General features: G+C 44.5%; 1 protein-coding gene across 2 annotated transcripts in view; it reads left to right on the forward strand.

Moving 5' to 3' along the window:
- NUP133 (nucleoporin 133) overlaps positions 1 to 18,747 on the forward strand; it is a 584,654-nt gene that overhangs the window by 364,725 nt on the left and 201,182 nt on the right. For both annotated transcript variants that reach the window (XM_075339754.1, XM_075339755.1), the window contains exon 12: positions 15,169 to 15,260. In XM_075339754.1, coding sequence (XP_075195869.1) covers positions 15,169 to 15,260 — 92 coding nt within the window. The remainder of the gene's footprint in view (positions 1 to 15,168; positions 15,261 to 18,747) is intronic.

Raw genomic sequence — 18,747 nt, forward strand, 5'->3', positions numbered from 1 at the left:
CATTTTCGGAGAAAGGCTTAAATATAAGCCCTGGTCTCGGATCAATAATGAAGTGTCCCTGCAGCTAAAAAAGTTACAAATACTGCAGGACACTTCATTATACACTGTTAGGAGTCTCGACACAGAACTAGCCAGATATCACTTCGGGAAGGACCTAGCCAAGGAGTGGCTCATTTTAGGAGACCACCATAACCACCATATTAAGTGGCCCTTTTAGTCAATATCCAATCTTTGATGAGTTTAAAGATAAGACAAGGGAAGTACCAAGGCCAGGTATCCATCCACAGACAGCTGTTTCAGGGTGTTGCCCCTCATCAGTGTGCAGTAGGATTCTGGCTAGGTGGGACCAATGCCTAGTAGACCAACAAGACAAAATAATCACTGATCTCAGGGAGACCAGCCAGAGAAAACACTGCCGGCAGCCAATGCTCCCACTAGCCAATTTCCTACTCCACACTGATGAGGGGCAAATATCCCAAAACAGCTGTCTGTGGATGGATTCCTTGTTTGGCATAGGTGGTCTCCTTGACTGGAGACTGCCCTTCCCGTGGTTGTTCCTTCCCGGTGAAAGACCTGGCTAGTTTCCTGCCAGCATTGAGAAACATGTGATGGTGTCTCCGCAGGCTTTCTTGTTTTGAATATTTCCCAGGGGGCATTGCTCTAGAATCACTGCGCTTAGAGACACGTGATGGTGTCTCCGCGGTGTTGGATGTTGATCTCCCTAAGGTCAATCATCCTTGCTTATGTAGTCTTCTACTAGGCAATGCTCCCACTAGCCAGTTTCCTACTCCACACTGGTGAGGGGCAAATACCCCGAAACAGCTGTCTGTGGATGGATACCATGTTTGGCATAGGTGGTCTCCTTGACTGGAGACTGCCCTTCCCGTGGTTGTTCCTTCCCGGTGAAAGACCTGGCTAGTTTCCTGCCAGCGTTGAGAAACATATGATGGTGTCTCCGCAGGCTTTCTTGTTTTGAGAATACAGCCCAGCTGTCGGGCTTTATCTTGGCTGGGTATGAAAATTGGGGGGACCGCACGTCATTTTTTTTTCCAACTATTTGTTTAAATTAAAAAAAAAAAAAAAGCCGCATGCGGTTCCTCTTGGACTGGAGTCACACTTGCGAGGGACTGGCACGCATCGCATCACACAGCACGGCCACACATATAATCCTGACAGGAGTGTGCTGGCTGCATGTAGTTCTATTCAGCTGCATGCTTGTGTCTGGAAAGTGACTGGCCGTGCAGGGTGATGCGATGGAGACTCGCGCAAATGTGACTCCGGCCTTACGGTGCGCTCACAAGAACTGTATGCCTCGCACAAATCTTGCATCGCATCACCTGGTAGCTGCACTCTCCCCGGACATGAACGTGCAGCTGCATAGAACTACGTGCAGATGCACGCTCCTGACAGGAAGTGTGCAGCTGCCGGTGATGCAATGCGAGACTTGCTCAAGTGTGAATACAGCCTTACGGTGCGCTCACAAAAATCATAGGCCTCACATGAGTCTCGCATCGCATCACCTGGCAGCCGCACACTATCCGGACACGAGCATGCAGCTGCATAGAGATACATGCAGATGCACTCTTCTGTGAGAGTGTGCAGCTGCCGGGTGATGCGATCTGATACTCGTGCGAGTCATACGGCTCTTGTGAATGCACCGTAAGGCCGAAGTCACACTTGTGCGACTCTCGCATCAGCCAGCAGCGGCACACTCTCCGGACAGGAGCGGGTCAGCTGCATGTAGTTCTATGCAGCTGCACGCTCCTGTCAGGAGAGTGTGCGGCTGCTGGGTGATGCGATGCGAGACTCGCTCAAGTGTGTGACTCCAGCCTTATTTTGATACACAGCCATGATAAAGCCCGACAGCTGGGGGCTGCAGTTGTGGGCTTTATCTGTGCTGGTATAAGAATACGGGGACCCTGCGCCAATTGTTTTATTCATTTATTTTTATACCATGATACTCATCCGCAGACCTTTGCACTGCTTTCCCCGCCCACCAGCCGTCCTGGCGCCTGTGATTGGTTGCGGTCAGCTGACACGCTGCCACTCAGGATGGGGGCGCATCTAACTGCCACCAATTACACGAGCCAGTGGGCGGGAAAGTAGTGTATATTCAGTGAGGGTTAATTGTCAGCTTTGGAACAGAAACCGTGACCTTTTAAGCAGCTTGCCGCCATGACAGAGGTAAGTATACCGTACACGCTCCTACCCCCATATACCTTCTACCAACATTTTTAATCTCCGGATTCTGGTTCCCATAGACTTATATGGATACCGGATTCCAGACCGGATCCGGGTTTTTTAAAAATTTAGCAGGGACCCGCCGGTCTCGGTTTTCTGCTAGTCCGCCTAGCTCTAGTAGTTAGAGAGCAGCTTCCTGTGAATCACCTGGAGCAGTGTGAGGAGATGCCAGCCAAGAACAGCACCAGATTAGTCCCTTCTCTCCTTATAATACTTGGCCGGATCATCAAACTATTATCTGAAGCGCTGACATGTTTTGGAGTAAGGCATACCTAACTGCAATTGTGTAGCCAGTGTCTGCTGTATTTCAGGTTTACTTTAAGGGGTCCATTTTTTTTCCTATTTATATCTTATGATAATGATGAAGTTGGGGTTAAAGCAGCATTTTAGTGGAAAAAAAAATATTTTCATTTCCACAGCCCAGTTATAAGATTCTGTGAAACACCTTGTCAGGTTTTGTGTCTTTGTTTTTTTTTTTGTTGTTTTGGCACCTTAAGGGCTCTGCAAATGTAACGTGGCATCCACAAACCACTCCAGCCAAAACTGCACTCCAAAACTCCACTCCAAAAGTAGATCTTCTTCCCTTCCTTTGCCAATTGCCTAAACAGTATTATCAAGCCACAGTGGGTTGTTTTTCTTCCCTTGCAATCCTTATGAAAATGAAAAATGTGTGGCAAAAGCAACATTTTAGCAAGTGTTTTTTTTTGTTTTGTTTTTGTTTTTTATTTTAACAGCACGCTATTAATACATTTTGTGGGATCAAGACGCTTATCACACCATTAGATGATTTCCTTGAGTGGTGCAGTTTGCAAAGTGGGGTCACTTTTGGAAGTTTCTATTGTTTTAACACCTCATGGGCTCTGTAAATGTGACATGGTGTCCACAATCTATTCCATCCTATTTTGCACTTCAACAGTCAAATAGCGTTCCCTTGTACCAGAGGCGCCTCCAATGATGTAACTTTTATTGCGTTCCATAGTATAGGGATTCCCAGGGCTGGTGGGTGGTGCCCAGTCTGGAGGAGGTTTTTCTAATGGCTTCCTCCACATGGAATCAGTATCCATGAAGGGGAGGAGTCGCATCTTGAGGGATGACTGGTCCAGGGTCACTTACTACAAGTACCCTGGCCAAAGATACCTAAAGGTAGAACTGACTATTTCGGTTAACATGAGGATGTATCTTTGCTTTGCTCCACAGCTGTTGAGCCCAACACTAACTCAGGCCCAGTAAGGATCCTACACAAAAAATGAGATCTAGGACTACTATCCATAGATGTGCCATCAGCAACAAAAGATGGTCTCCCTCACAAAAGAAACCACTATGTTGGGACTGTACAGAAAAAGTGATGAGTGAGGAGAAACCATCTTCTAATAGAAGAACTAAAGGGAATGATGCAGTAAGAAATCCAGACTTCCCTGGCCTCCTTCTCCTAGTCAACTTATTTGGCGCCAGAAGATTCTTCCTAATAGAATCAGACGCTGATGACGCCCAAGCATCCTTTTCTGAGGATTGAAAAAAGGAAGGGAGCTCAGATCTAACTCAGAGTTATGAGCAAATGCCAAAAAAGTATTACTTTTCCACTGAAGATATGGAGGAACTCCTATATGTCATGAGAAGTACAATGGAAGTTGAGAAGGAGGAGTCAGAACAAACAGTCTGAGACAAAATGTTTGGGGGATTAAGAACAGAAAAGAAGCTACTGTTCATGGTCCACGATAATCTACAGAGCTTGATCTTAGAAGAATGGGAACAACCTGAGAATAACTGTTGAATTTTCCCAGTGATTTGAAGGGAAGATTTCCTTTAGTTGAGGAGAAATTCCCAAACTTGTCATCCAAGTTGCTAAAGTGGATAATAAGACAACACTGCCGTTTTAGGATTTCTCTCAGCTCAGAGATCCTATGGGCTGCACAATGGATAGTTTTTGGAGGAACATCTGTGAAGCATAGTCAATCTCACTTAAGATTAAATGTGGCATCCATCTGTGTAGCGAGATCTATGTTTAGATGGATAACCCAGCTTGAATTTCATCTGAATAGCGTATTTGCAGCAAAGATCTGCTTATTAACCACTCCTACAGAAAGCTACGGGGTTCCTAGCAGATGAATCAGCAGAATTGGTCAGGGTAGCTGCTAGATCCTCAGTACTAGCAAATACGACCAAATAGGCACTGTGGTTAAAATCTTGGAATAGGGGGATATGACATGACAAACGAAGCTGTGTTCTATCCTCTTTTATGGTGAAAATGTGTTTGGGCCTGTCCTAGATCAGCTTCTACAAAAGGCAGCCTATAAAAAATCTCTACCAGAACCTAAAATTGCTAAATTGAGGTCCTTTCGTCCTCCACAAACCCATCCTTCACAATACAAAGGAAAGCGGAAAGGAGGTCACTGGAGTTATACCAAAGGAGGTAGAGGCATAAGCATTTTTGAAACCCAGTGTCCAGAAAGAAAGTGATGCCAGACATGTAGGGGAAGGATCTCCAACTTTCTACCCCAATGGCAAAGGATTACCTCAGACCAAGGAATCTTGGAATTCATCAGGGGAGGAGTAAAAATTGATCTCTCCTCTTATACTCCACAGAACCTAAACGTGACCTCTGTTCCTTCTCGAACTACAGAAGATTTTGATGATTGAACTTCAAAACCTTCTGTCTGTATGATCAATCACACCGAGATGGTCATTACTCCAGTTTATTCTTAATAAAGAAACCAAATAGAACCTACAGGACTATCATAAACTTTAAACCCCGAATCAGTACATTACATACAAGAAATGCAACATGGAGTCCATCGGGTCCACTTTTCCTTTAATAGGCAAGGCTTTCTTCATGTCGACAATCTACAGGATGCCTACTGTCAAATCCCAATTCATGCTTTTTATCAGAAATTTCTAAGATTCGCAGTCCTACACTGAAAACTGAGATTTCATTTCCAGTTCAGAGTATTACCCTTTGGAATTTCATCAACACCTCGGGTGTTCATCAGGGTTATGGCACAAGTGATAATGGCACTTGTCAAAAAATAAGAGCTGGTTATCGTCCCTTATCGTGATGACTTCTTGATTGTAGTGCCTACTGAACCACTTCTCAGAGACCTCATACACACCTTACAATCCAGATATGAACATTTCTAGGATGGCTGATGAATCTAAAGAAATCAAGCCTAGTCCCATCTCTCAGGAAGACGTTCCTAGGGTGCCTCCTGGATTCCCAAAAACGGGTATCCTTTCTTCCAGAAGACAAGCAGAAGTGAGTAAAGTCCTGGATCTCTGCTCTTCTAAAGCAGAAAACGATATCCTTAAGATTTGCCATGTCTGTCCTAGGATCTATGACATCCTGCATTCAAATAGTCCCATGGGCTTAGGCTCACCAAAGGACCCTTCAATTCTACATCCCGTCTCGCTGGAACAGATCCCCGAGTATTTAAACAAAACAAATTCCCCTGCATACACAGTTACAAACCTCCATAAACTGGTGTTTCAGATCAGTAAATCTAAAGAAAGGAATGCTGTGGCTTCAGTCTCCACTAACTTCTATAAGGATGCCAACAAAAGAGGATGGCGGGCTATGATCTCCCAGGTCTCCTAACAGGAAATCTGGTCACATGAGATAAGCAGCCAATCCTCAAATTTCAGGGAGCTAAAAGTGGTGGAAAAAACCCTCAGAGCAGCAGTATCCCTAATCCAGGAAAAACATGTAACAGTTTTTTTCAACAACATGACAACAGTGGCTCACCTTCATCACCAGTGGAGCACAAAATACAAGAATTTGAGGGAATTGCAGCAAGAACCTTTACCTGGGCAGAACAACATCTTCTGTCCCTATCGGCTCTTCATCTAAAAAGCTCCACCAACATATGGGCAGACTTCCTGAGCAGGAAAGATCTACATCCAGACTAGTGGAATCTGAAAAAGACAGTTTGCACTCTGATAATGCTAAAGTATGGAAACCACGAATGTGTGAACATGGACCTGCATTACTGCTAAGGAAAATCTAAGAAAAATGAGATATTTAGCATATACAAATGGCCATTTGTATATCTGCCTAGTTGCCACGTCACGGCATATCTCGTAACTAGGTACCTACACTATGCTGAAGCCTTTCTCTGGGTTAAGTGTAGCAGCATAGTGTAGGTACCTAGTTACGAGATATGCCGTGACGTGGCAACTGGGCAGATATACAAATGGCCATTTATATATGCTAAATATCTCATTTTTCTTAGATTTTCCTTAGCAGTAATGCAGGTCCATGTTCACACATTCATGGTTTCCATACTTTAGCATTATCAGAGTGCAAACTGTCTTTTTTATTTTTCTAGTGGAATCTGAAGACCAAAATTTTTTTTTTTTAGATGATAATCTGCTTCTGGCTGTAGGCTTATTTGCAAACAACCAGAATACAAATGTAGATCTATTTACTCCCTGAATCCGTATAACATGTGTACAGCTATGTATGCATTCACTCACCCATGAAATTCCAGGCTGGCCTATGCTTCCCCCCACCCCCTCCAATTCCCATGCTGCCAAAACAATTCAAAAGATCAGGATGGAAATTAGAAATACAATTCTCATAGCACCCTTCTGGCAAAAGAGGGGTTGGTTTGGGACTCTAAAACATGCTGAAATCAGAGGATCCCATCATCCTCCCTCCTTCTACATGAAGCACCATTTTTCCATGCTGCACCAGAAAGTTGCTGCCTTGCTCCTGAAGTCGAAATACTGAAAGCAAGAGGTCTGTCACATAGGGTCAAAATTTATCCTTCAGAAATGTAGGAAGCAGGTAACAAATTCTATCATCATGAAAGTATAGAAAACCTTCAGCTCCTGGTGTGGACCTACTCCTCCAGACCCTTTCCATCCAGATATCCCCAAAATCTTGGAATTTTAACAGGATGGTTTAGAAAGAGGGTTGAGACTCAGTACCCTCAAGGTTTAAGTATCAGCCTTAAATTCATTTTTTTGACCAGGACCAAGCAAACCTTCGGTGGATAAAAAGGTTCATGACTGCTGTGGAGACACGGGGCTCAGTGGGTGCTCTCGTCCTCTGGCCCAGCTGCCTTTAGAAAGACAGCGTGGCTTAGGGCTCATCCCAACTGAATGCCGACCTCCTTAACCGTGGGCAGAACACTACTCAGGCAACACAGGGTGAGGGAACCACAATAATTAGACTTTATTGGATCCCCAACCAAGTAACAGCACATATAACATAACCAGCAAAACACACAAATGTAACAGGCAACAGAGTCTCACCCTTCCGCTGGCTCACCAGGGATTTAGAATGTCCATGCCTCAGAGGTTCCAGGGCTAATTACTCCAATCCAGCAGCACCCCGCTTTCGGCGGGCACCCATCGAGACTGGAATAATGCCAGATTTAGGAAGCTGGCTGAGGTCTGCAAAGTCTGTACCAGGTGACCAATTGTCCCAACCTGGGTTTCCTTCTTAAGTAGTCTCTGGTATGATAGAATCCTGGTAGCCGGAGTCGAAATCCCTAGACTGATGGATATGGTCTCCAATCGGAACCGGAGTCCCTAGATTGAAGCCACAAGGTATCCTAATCCTCTAGCCAACTCCTAAGAGGAGGATCATGCACATCCATCAACAACAACAACCTGGTGACTTAAAGAAATTCACTTTTATAGCCACAGCCTTCCACTTGGATACACTGCGTCCTCATCGGATTGGTTGGACAAGATTGCTTCTCCCATTGGATGAATTTCAAGCTGCATGGATAATGTTCATTTAAATGATGTGGGTAGGGAGACTGAGGATATCTACATGGAGCCTGCAAGTCACCAACTAGACAATGGCTACTAAGATAATTACATTAGCAATACACAAATACCTTACAATGATTACTGGAAGGGTCTGGAGAAACAATAGCTAAGCAAACATGAGGTAATACACAAAAGAACAATACGTCTGGCTGAATGTTAACAAACTTTAACCCATGAGAGTCCATGTTGTCACAACTGCCACATCTGAGGTTCCCCCAAGAAGATCTAACACATTTCCCCATGGGATCTTAAGATTGTCCTTAAAAGTCTGACCATGCGTTCCTTTGAACCCTTAACGTCTTATTGGCTTGAGCAAGCTTTCCTGGAAGGCAGCGTTCCTGGTAGCAATAACATCGGTATGGAGAGTTAGGGCACCGTCACACTTTAGCGACACTCCAGCGTCGCTACATGGTTGCTGGTGAGCTGTCAATCGGGCAGATCTCACCAGTGACCAGCCCCCAGCCAGCAGCGACGCGTGTAAGCGATGTTGCGCTTAGTAACTAAGGTAAATATCTGGTAACCAAGCGCTTGCTTACCCGATATTTACCTTGGTTACCAGCGCACACCGCTTAGCGCTGGCTCCCTGGACTCGTAGCCAGAGAACACATCGGGTTAATAAGCAAACCGCTTTGCTTATTTATCCGATGTGTACTCTGGCTACGTGTGCAGGCAGCCGACACTGGCAGCGTGAGAGCGGCGGACGCTAGTAACCAAGGTAAATATCGGGTAACCAAGCAAAGCACTTCACTTGGTTACCCGATATTTACCTTGGTTACAGCTTACCGCAGGCTGCACATTCAGATCGTTGCTCTCTCGCTGTCAAACACAGCGATGTGTGCTTACCAGCGGGAGAGCAACGTCCATAAAATGAACCAGCACTGTGTAACGATCAGCGATTTCACAGCAGGGGCCAGATCGCTGCTCAGTGTCACACACAGCGAGATCGCTAATGAGGTCACTGGTGCGTCACAAAAACTGTGACTCAGCAGCGATCTCGCTATGTGAGAAGTACCCCTTAGTTAGTGAGTTGCAGGCTCTATTCATCCCTATCTTAGAACTCTGGTTGATAGGATTGTGCTTCGTCTGTATCAATCCTTTCTACCAACGGTATCATCTGAATTTTACATATCTCAGGAGATAATTCTCCCATCTTTTTACCAGAACCTGAAGAACGATAAAGGGATGGGATTTCATTCACTGGATGTGCACAAATCATCCTTCAATATCGCCAGCAGACACAACTCTGGAGAGCAATGACAGGAAAATTTCTTATTTATCAATCAAGGTGGCTGGAGACATCTGCTCTCGTTGAAGATTTAACTCTCATATATGAGGAGACAAGTCAATCACCTTCAAGGATCAATATGCAAGAGTGTCTGCCCCTCCCAGGATTACATCTGCTTTTATAATATTACATTCAAAGGAACAACTGCAAAAAAATCACATAGCATAAGAGCCTTGAAACACAAGTCTCGTAATTTCCATGCTCATCAGATAACGGAACTTGTACTTTACAATAATCTGTTGCTTGTCCTTGAATAAATCTTTCTGACTCCCACTATATTGTCCAGAGAGAAGCATAAATAAATCACTAGATACAAAATAATGAATACAGACAATTTATAACTACTTTAATATTTACCTAATTAAATATATATATATGACTAAACTTCCTTTAACAGCTGATAGTAATCAATATTTCAGACAAAACAAGGGGAAGTAAGCTTCCAGAAGTACCATAGCTAAGTGGATAAAAAGTTCTGACGCCTACAGAGAATTTAAGAACACACTCCACAAGAGCTATGTCTCCTGGGTCTAGAGAGCAAACACCTGCATTGAACAAATCTGCAGAGCCTCCACTTGGTCCTCGGTTCAGATTTGTTCTAGACATTATAGGCTAGACGTAATGGAGATCTAGCTTTTGGAAGGAAAGTTCTTCAGGCAATCGTCCCTCCCCAGTTTAATTTCTTTGGTATTCCTCCTTTGTGCTGTCGCAGAGGATGAGGGGAGAAAGTGGAATTAGACTTACTGGTAATTCCCTTTCTAGTAACTCTTCACGACAGTATGGGTGTTTCTCACCCTTCTGTTATTGTATATTACTTATTCCTTGGTGTACATAAAACCCCTTGAGCCATTCATTCTGTATGGTTCTCGCAGAAAAACACGGAGTATTGGACGTGGGAAGGTGTCCCAAATAGGGTGGGGAGACTACCTCATTTGTACTAAAAATTGTGAATTTTTCTAAAAATTTGCCACAGTTCCTTTATTTTCATAAATTTATTTCATACATTTTCCCTACCTAAATTTTTCACCAACGTATAGTGCAATGTTCGATTCACTGGGATATGTTGAAGCGTTACAGAGTTGTTACCACAAAGTGACCTAGTTCAGATTTGAAAAATTTGGCCTGGTCAGGAAGGTGAAAACAGGCTTTGACCAAAAGGGGTTCATTTCCACAACCAAATTGATTCTTCTTTAAAATTACACATTCCAGTACAGGAAAAATTTACAGACAAAGAAGTTAGCAATTATTTTTTTCACTTTTTTACTCTCTCAAACGCCTTCCCATGCTGCATTTTCATTTAAATTTTCATTAAACTGATGCATTTCACTTAAAATAAGCCCCAGAGGCAGATTCTCATAGAGATTGGAATTCGACCCATAGCCTGGAACAGCTCCTCTACATAATGAGAAATATGTTCATTTCTCTGGAATAAGACATTGGAAAGCAGGTATCAAGGTATCATTTTATTCAGCTTCCAATGATCCACATATTCATATAGACGGCTTAGGAGGGTTCATCCTAATGACAGGATTCCCTTTAACCCCTTCAGCCCCAAGCCTATTTTGACCCTAAAGACCAGGCCATTTTTTGCAATTCTGACCAGTGTCACTTTATGAGGTTATAACTCTGGAACGCTTCAGCGGATCCCGGTGATTCTGAGATTGTTTTTTCGTGATATATTGGGCTTCATGTTAGTGGTAAATTTAGGCCGATATTTTTTGCATTTCTTTGTGAAAAAAACGGAAATTTCGCGAAAATTTTGAAAATTTTGTAATTTTCAAACTTTGAATTTTTATGCTCTAAAACCAACGAGACATATGACACAAAATAATTAATAAATAACATTTCCCACATGTCTATTTTACATCAGAACAATTTTTGAAAAAAAAAAAAAAAAATCTAAGGAAGTTATAGGGGTTCAAAGTTTATGAGCAATTTCTCATTTTTACAACAAAATTTACAAAGCCACTTTTTTTAGGGACCACATCACATTTGATGCAATTTTAAAAGGTCTACATGACACAGAACACCCAAAAGTGACACCATTCCAAAAACGGCACCCCTCAGGCTACTCAAAACCACATTCAAGAAGGTTATTAACCCTTCAGGTGCTTCACAGTAACTAAAGTAATGTGGAAGGAAAAAATGAACATTTTACTTTTTGCAACAAAAATGTTAATTTAGCCTCAAATATTGCATATTCACAAGGGTAGCAGGATTAAATGAACCCCCAAACTTTGTTGGGCAATTTCTACTGAACACGCAGATACCTCATATGTGGCGAAAAAACACTGTTTGGGCGCACGGCAGGACTCGGAAGGGAAGGAGCGCCATTTGACTTTTTTGAACAGAAAATTAGCTGGAATCGTTAGCCGCACCATGTTGCGTTTGGAGAGCCCCTGAGGTGCCGAAACAGTGGAGCTCCCCCACATGTGACCCCATTTTGGAAACTAGACCCCTCATGGAATTTATCTAGATGTTTATTGAGCACTTTGAGCCTCTGGGGGCTTCACAAAAGTTAATAGAGTTGAGCCGTGAAAATAAACTTTTTTACCACAAAATTGTTACTTCAACCAGGTAGCTTTTTTTTTCACAAGGGTATCAGGAAAAATTGCACCATAAAATGTATTGTGCAATTTCTCCTGAGTACGCAGATACCTCATATGTGGTGGAACTCAAATGTTTGGGCGCACAGCAGGGCTCGGAAGGCAAGGAGCGTCATTTGACGTTTCAAACGCAAAATTGTCTGGGATAATTAGCGTATTCCATGCTGTTTGGAGACCCCCTGAGGTGCCGAAACAGTGGAGCTCCCCCACATGTGACCCCATTTTGGAAACTAGACCCCCATGGCATAGAAAAAAAAAACAGCGGAAGATGGGGGGGGGTGGCAGATGGGGCGGCAGCAGATGGGGGGGCAGCGGCATATAAAGGGAGCATCTGTGATTGTGAGACGGCGGCTGGAATAGGGTGGGGGCGGATGGGAGAGGGCGCAGTGGATGCAGGAGCGGCAGAGGATGGGGGGAGGGAGCGGGGGGGAGGGAGCGGGTGGGGGGGATGGGTGGGAAGGGAAGGGGAGTGGGAGGTGAGATTGGGAATAGTTACCCTACAGGATGGATCTAGGCAGCTGGATCACAGGAGATGAAGGAGGCAGCAGATCGGGGAGGGTGAGAGGTGGGGGAGGGAGCGCAGCGCAGATCACGGAGGAGACAGGTGAGCAGAGCACAGATCACGGAGGAGACAGGTGAGCAGAGCACAGATCACGGGGGTGAGAGGTGAGGGAGAGCGGACAGCAGATCACGGGGGTGACAGGTGAGGGAGCACAGATCACGGAGTGACAGGTGAGGGAGCACAGATCACGGGGGTGAGAGAGCGCAGATCACGGGGGAGACAGGTGAGCAGAGCGCAGATCACGGGGGTGAGAGGTGGAGGGAGAGTGGACAGCAGATCACGGGGGTGACGGGAGGGAGCACAGATCACGGCGGTGACAGGGGAGGGAGCACAGATCACGGCGGTGACAGGGGAGGGAGCGCACATCACGGCGGTGACAGGGGAGGGAGCGCACATCACGGCGGTGACAGGGGAGGGAGCGCACATCACGGCGGTGACAGAGGAGGGAGCGCACATCACGGCGGTGACGGGAGGGAGCGCACATCACGGCGGTGACAGGGGAGGGAGCGCACATCACGGCGGTGACAGGGGAGGGAGCGCACATCACGGCGGTGACAGGGGAGGGGGCGGGTAGCTGACCACGGGGGTGAGAGGTGGGGGGAGCGTGCAGCACATCACGGAGGGGAGGGGGCGAGCAGCACATCACGGAGGGGAGGGGGCGAGCAGCACATCACGGAGGGGAGGGGGCGAGCAGCACATCACGGAGGGGAGGGGGCGAGCAGCACATCACGGAGGGGAGGGGGCGGGCACCGATCACGAGGGGGAGGGGCCGGGCAGCAGATCGGAGGGAGCGGTGGCACTATGACAGATGGAGGAGGACAGGGTGCACGATCCCTGTCCTCCTCCATCTGTCATAGTGCCACCGCTCCCTCCGATCTGCTGCACGGAGGTGAGGGGCCGGGGAGCAGATTGGGGGGAGCGGTGGCACTGTGGCAGATGGAGGGCGGCGGCGGCAGCGGATCGGGAGGGGTGGGGGTGCGGGCAGTTGATCGGGGAGACAGGTAGCAGATCGCGGAGGGCAGCGGCGGATCGGGACGCTTTTCGTACAGTGCAATGGCAGCGCGGCAACTTCCGGGTCCCATGCTCCGGTCTCATAACAGCATGGGACCGGAGCTTGTCGCCCTCCCATTGCACTGTGTACACTCACTGTGCTCACTGTGCTGGCGTGCTGCAGGGACAAGTGAAGCTGATGGGGGCGGTCACCGGCAACAGGTCCACTGTGATTGGAGAAATCGGTCACAAGGCCGATCTCTCCAATCAGAGCATTGGAGCTGGGGGAGGGTGATCCAGTGAGGTCACCCAGCTCCAGCCAATGGCCAGTGCTATAGCTGCACTGGCCAGGGCTGGATTTCAATGTTTCAGTTATTTTAAATGGCTGGAACATTACAGTGGCTGTGATTGGTTGAGCGGCGTTCGTCAGCCAATCACAGCCTCCGTAGGTCCGGGGAGGAGGCACCACCCCTCCTAAGGTCAGGAACAGGTCCCCTCCTCCCCGAATCTGCGGTTTTTGTTAACATATTGCAGTCACCGGAGGCTCCGGTGCCGCGATTCCGCCATGACGGAAAGATCCGTCCTTGGTCGTTAAGGCCCGGGGCACAAGGACGGATCTTTCCGTCCATGGTCGTGAAGGGGTTAATGGAGTACTCCCAACATCAACTTTTATAGCATATTTACAGAATTTACCCTAAATTGTATGTATGTTTGAAACATCGTACTTTGTGTGGTGGCTACCATACAATTCAATTCATTTTCCCAGACAATTTTGGGGTTACCCAACCCCTGGTACTCTAATCATTCAGAATTTTAAACCACAAATGTATTTGTACATCGTGATCGAGTTGCTCTGAAGTTGCTTTTTTTTCCCTTTCATATTTGCTACATATGCAAGGAAAATCTAATTTGCGGCAAAAGTGTACTAACTTGCATAAATCCTGTAGGTTACCATTGTACAAAAAATAAATCTGAACAGTAAATGTTTGTTTTATGCACCAACTCTGAAAAAAGTTTTACTGATATTTACCTGTCCTATGGTTGAAAAAAGACACTTTTCACATCCTTTGGACCTATAAGAAAATTGTTTTTTCTGCAAATAACAAAGCTATTTATTTAGTACTGTAAAAGCAATGTAAGGGAAGACTTACTTAAAGGGAACCTGACAGGTGTAATATGCACCCAGAACCACGAGCAGTTCTGGGTGCATATTGCTAATCCCTGCCTAACCGTCCCTGTATACACTAGCATAGATAAAGGGATCTTTAGAAAAAGTATTTCTAAAGATCTTTTACCGTCTGCTAATGAGCGAGGGCACTAGTCCCAAGAGCGTTAGGTCCCCGGTCTGTCGCCCCCTCATTAGCATGTTAGTACTTTTTACACTCTGTACTTGTATAAATTCTGTCTGAGTGGTTCATGCAGCTGTATATGAATCCCGTATTATATTGATGGCTGGTCCATATATGACCAGCTCCCCCCCCCCATTCACCTTTTGTGCCTCCCCCATTGACTGTAAGCTTACGAGCAAGGCCCTCACTCTTAGTATGTGTTGAATTTTGTTATTCTGTAATGCCTCTTATAGTCTGTATATCTCCCCTCTGAATTGTAAAGCGCCACGGAATATGTTTGCACAATATAAATAAAAACTGTTGTTATTATTACAGTTATTATTAGACATCTGATTACTTTTCTTTTTTTTATTAATAAAGGCTACATCTATAGAGTCATCTACAAAAGGAGAAACTATTCCTCATGATGATAAGACTAAACTGTTAAAGGCAGCATTTTTACAGTTTTGTAGGTAAGAAATATATATGCATAAAACAATTTCAATCAGGTCAGTCACCCTCAAAATGCTAATTACACCGCTCATAAAGGTACTTGGGAGCGTTAGACCCGATAAAAATTATATCTGTTGAATAGCTTCCTGTACTGTAGTTTAGTTGCCAGAAAAACATGATTTATGCACTTTGAATCGTATTTTTTTGCACCATTCAGGATAAAGACTATGCAAATTTTTGCAAAAATATTTTAAATCTTTATTTTTTTTGTTGTCAAAACACTTAGACACACAAGAAAAAATAACATCGACGTGTATTCATAAAAAAGCACATTGGCAGATGTCTTGGATCAGAAATCCTAATAAAAATCCAGAGAGGAAGGGTGTAAATTACAGGTCAATCAAAATAATAATCCACATTAGCGTTCACTAAAAACAAAAAAAACTACCATATTTTTTTTTTCTTTATAAAATGCATCTTATTATAAGACATACCCCAAATTTAGAAAAAAAAAAAAAAGTGAAAAAAATGGGGTCCGTCTTGTAATCTGGTGGTCTCTTTACCAGGGGGCGGCAGCGGTGGTAGAGCAGGGTCACCGGAGGCAGGGCGGTGCGGCCGGCAGTTGTCCCAGATGCTATGAGGTAGGCAACTTTCTGGAAACTGAAGGGGTGCGGTGAGACCGGAGCATCCTGAAGATGTCGGCAATGCGGGCTTCAAAGAAATGGCGCCCGGAGTAGGTGCGTGTACAGATTGAGCAATCAGATCAATGACTAGCAGAGATGTCATCTGTGCACGCGCTACCTCCGGGTGCCATTTTCATTAAGTCCACTGCAAAGAGATCAATGGGCTAGATGCAGCGCATGCGCAGATGAGATCTTGAGCCAAGCGCTCCATCTGTGCATGCACCAACTTCGGGAACCATTATTTGAAGCCTGTACCGCCGACATCTTCAGCATGCCCCCTGCCTTACCGCTCGCAGCACAGGTGCACATAGCACCCCCCCGGCCCCAGCGCAGTGCCCGCAGCCCCCAGCTACCCCCTATCCACCACCTCCCGGTAAGGTGCAGTTGGTTTATAAGACGCACCCCTCATTGTCCTCCCAAATTTTTGGGAGATAAAGTGCGTCTTATATTCCGAAAAATATGGTATATGGTTGTGCTGATGGTAAAAAAAACCCTAATTTTTTATGTATATAAGTGACCTATTGTTACTGGTGCTATAACAGGTATATATACGTTAGCGTTTCAGCAGCCAAATTATGTCTTATATTTGTAAACAAGGAATTCTTGAGAAGTTGGACACATCTTTCACCAACTGCAAATACAAAAAACTAGGTGCTCGTAGATATATTTGAGATAGCAGTAGGAAATGTATTCCAAAGGTGAGTGTATGTTTCAGTCGTAATCATTAGAAGGAAAAACAGGGAGGGAAACCAATCCAGCACCGTTGTCTTTAAAAATCTTGAAGCTTATTGGGTCACATTAAAAAATGTTAGTGGATCAACAAAATCTCTCCATATCCACGCCTTACGCGGTTCAGAAAAAAAACTCCTTACTCATACGTAAATACAAAGAAATGAAGTGTATAGTGGCCACTATACACTTCATTTCTTTGTTTTTGCCTATGATTAAGGAGTTTTTTCTCTGAAACACGTAAGGCGTGGAAAGGCATATGGAGAGATTTTGTTGATACACTAACTTTTTTTAATGTGGCCCAATAAACTTAAAGATTTTTAAAGACAACGGTGCTGGATTGGTTTCCCTACCTGTTTTTCCTTCTAATGATTATGTCAGCTGTGGATGCCAACCACGGATACCTTGCACCGACCCAAATGGAATTCTATGCAGAGGAGTGGTGAGCTGGAACTTGTTTTTTTTGTTACTTTTACTTAGTATGTTTCAGGCATTGACTCTGACCTTCATCAGGTACACATATGGTTTTTGCAGAGAGACATGGTTCAAGCTGTGCTTGTTCCTTTATGTTGCTTCATATATTGTACTATACTGGCTGTACACTTGGCTGAAACGTATTCAACACATCCAAAAAATGAATTTCCCTCTTGTTTTTTTGTTTTTTTTTAAATATTGGTTAGGCTGAAAAGATTGCACAGAGATTTCTGCTATATAAGGGTTGAAGTTATAGTTTCAGAGAGACATGTATGGCTCCTTCTACTTTATTCAACATCTAGTAACCAAAATTCAACCAAAAAATGCCAGTTATATACAGTTGTGCTCAAAAATTTACATACCCCTGCAGATTTTTTTTTTTTTTTTTTTTTTTAAAGATAATGAATGATGACACAATCTTTTTTTTTTTTTTTCCACTCATGGTTAGTGATTGGGTGAATTGTCAAACTACTGTGTTTTATCTTTTTAAATCATAATGACAACCAAAAACATCCAAATGACCCTGTTCAAAAGTTCACATACCCCAGCTCTTAATACTGTGTATTGCCCCCTCTAACATCAATGTAAGCGTGAAGTCTTTTGTGGTAGTTGTGGATGAGGCTCTTTATTTTCTCAGTAGGTAAAGCTGCCCATTCTTCTTGGCAAAAAGCCTCCAGTTCCTGTAAATTCCTGAGCTTTTTTGCGTGAACTGCGCACTTGAGTTCTCACCAGAGTGGCTCAATAATATTGAGATCAGGAGACTGAGATGGCCACTCCAGAACCTTCACTTTGTTCTATTGTAGGCAATGGCATGTCAACTTGGCCTTGTGTTTTGGATCGTTGTCATGTTGGAATGTCCAAGTACGCCCTATTAACAGATTCTGGGCTGATGAGTGCAAATTTGCCTCCAGTATTTGCTGATAACGTGCTGCATTCATCTTTCCTTCAACTTTTACCAAGTTTCCTGAGCCTTTGTAGCTCACACATCCCCACATCATGAGTGATCCACCTCTATGCTTTACAGTAGGAATGGTGTTCCTTTCATTATAGGCCTTGTTGAAAACTCTCCAAATGTAACGTTTATGGCTGTGGCCAAAAAGTTCAATTTTGGTCTCATCACTCCAAATTACCTTGTTTCAGAAGTTTGGAGGCTTGTGTTTTGTGCTTTTTGGCGTATTGTAGGTGATATGCTTTGTGGTATTTGCGCAGTAATGGCTTAGCGGGTGTTCTATACCATCGCGAGAGGATTTTATAATTTAAGTTCTTGCATTCTACATGAAATGGTGTTTTTTTGTGTTAATTTAAATTTCTTGAGCCACTGCTCTTTGGAGAAAGTCCGTCTCAAGTCTGACTGCCATTGCCCTACGTAGTTAGGTAGATGCCCTCCCGCCTCCTCAGACACCATTATATTGTAGATTACCGAGACTGTATGAGCAGGTGTATCCCGGAGGAAACATAACCTTTCAAAGGGAGTCAATTCTCTCTCCATCTCAAATCCCGGAGCCAGAGAGTCCACGAAGCTACGCAAATGTAGTCACTGGAACCAATGACTTGGTTCTTTTTGCCGATAGCCGCAGGGATACCAAAGATCTACAGCCATGTTGGGTAATTACATCTCTAA

Source organism: Anomaloglossus baeobatrachus, chromosome 3, assembly GCF_048569485.1.
Source record: "Anomaloglossus baeobatrachus isolate aAnoBae1 chromosome 3, aAnoBae1.hap1, whole genome shotgun sequence".
In the NCBI taxonomy this organism is placed as follows: Eukaryota; Metazoa; Chordata; class Amphibia; order Anura; family Aromobatidae; genus Anomaloglossus; species Anomaloglossus baeobatrachus.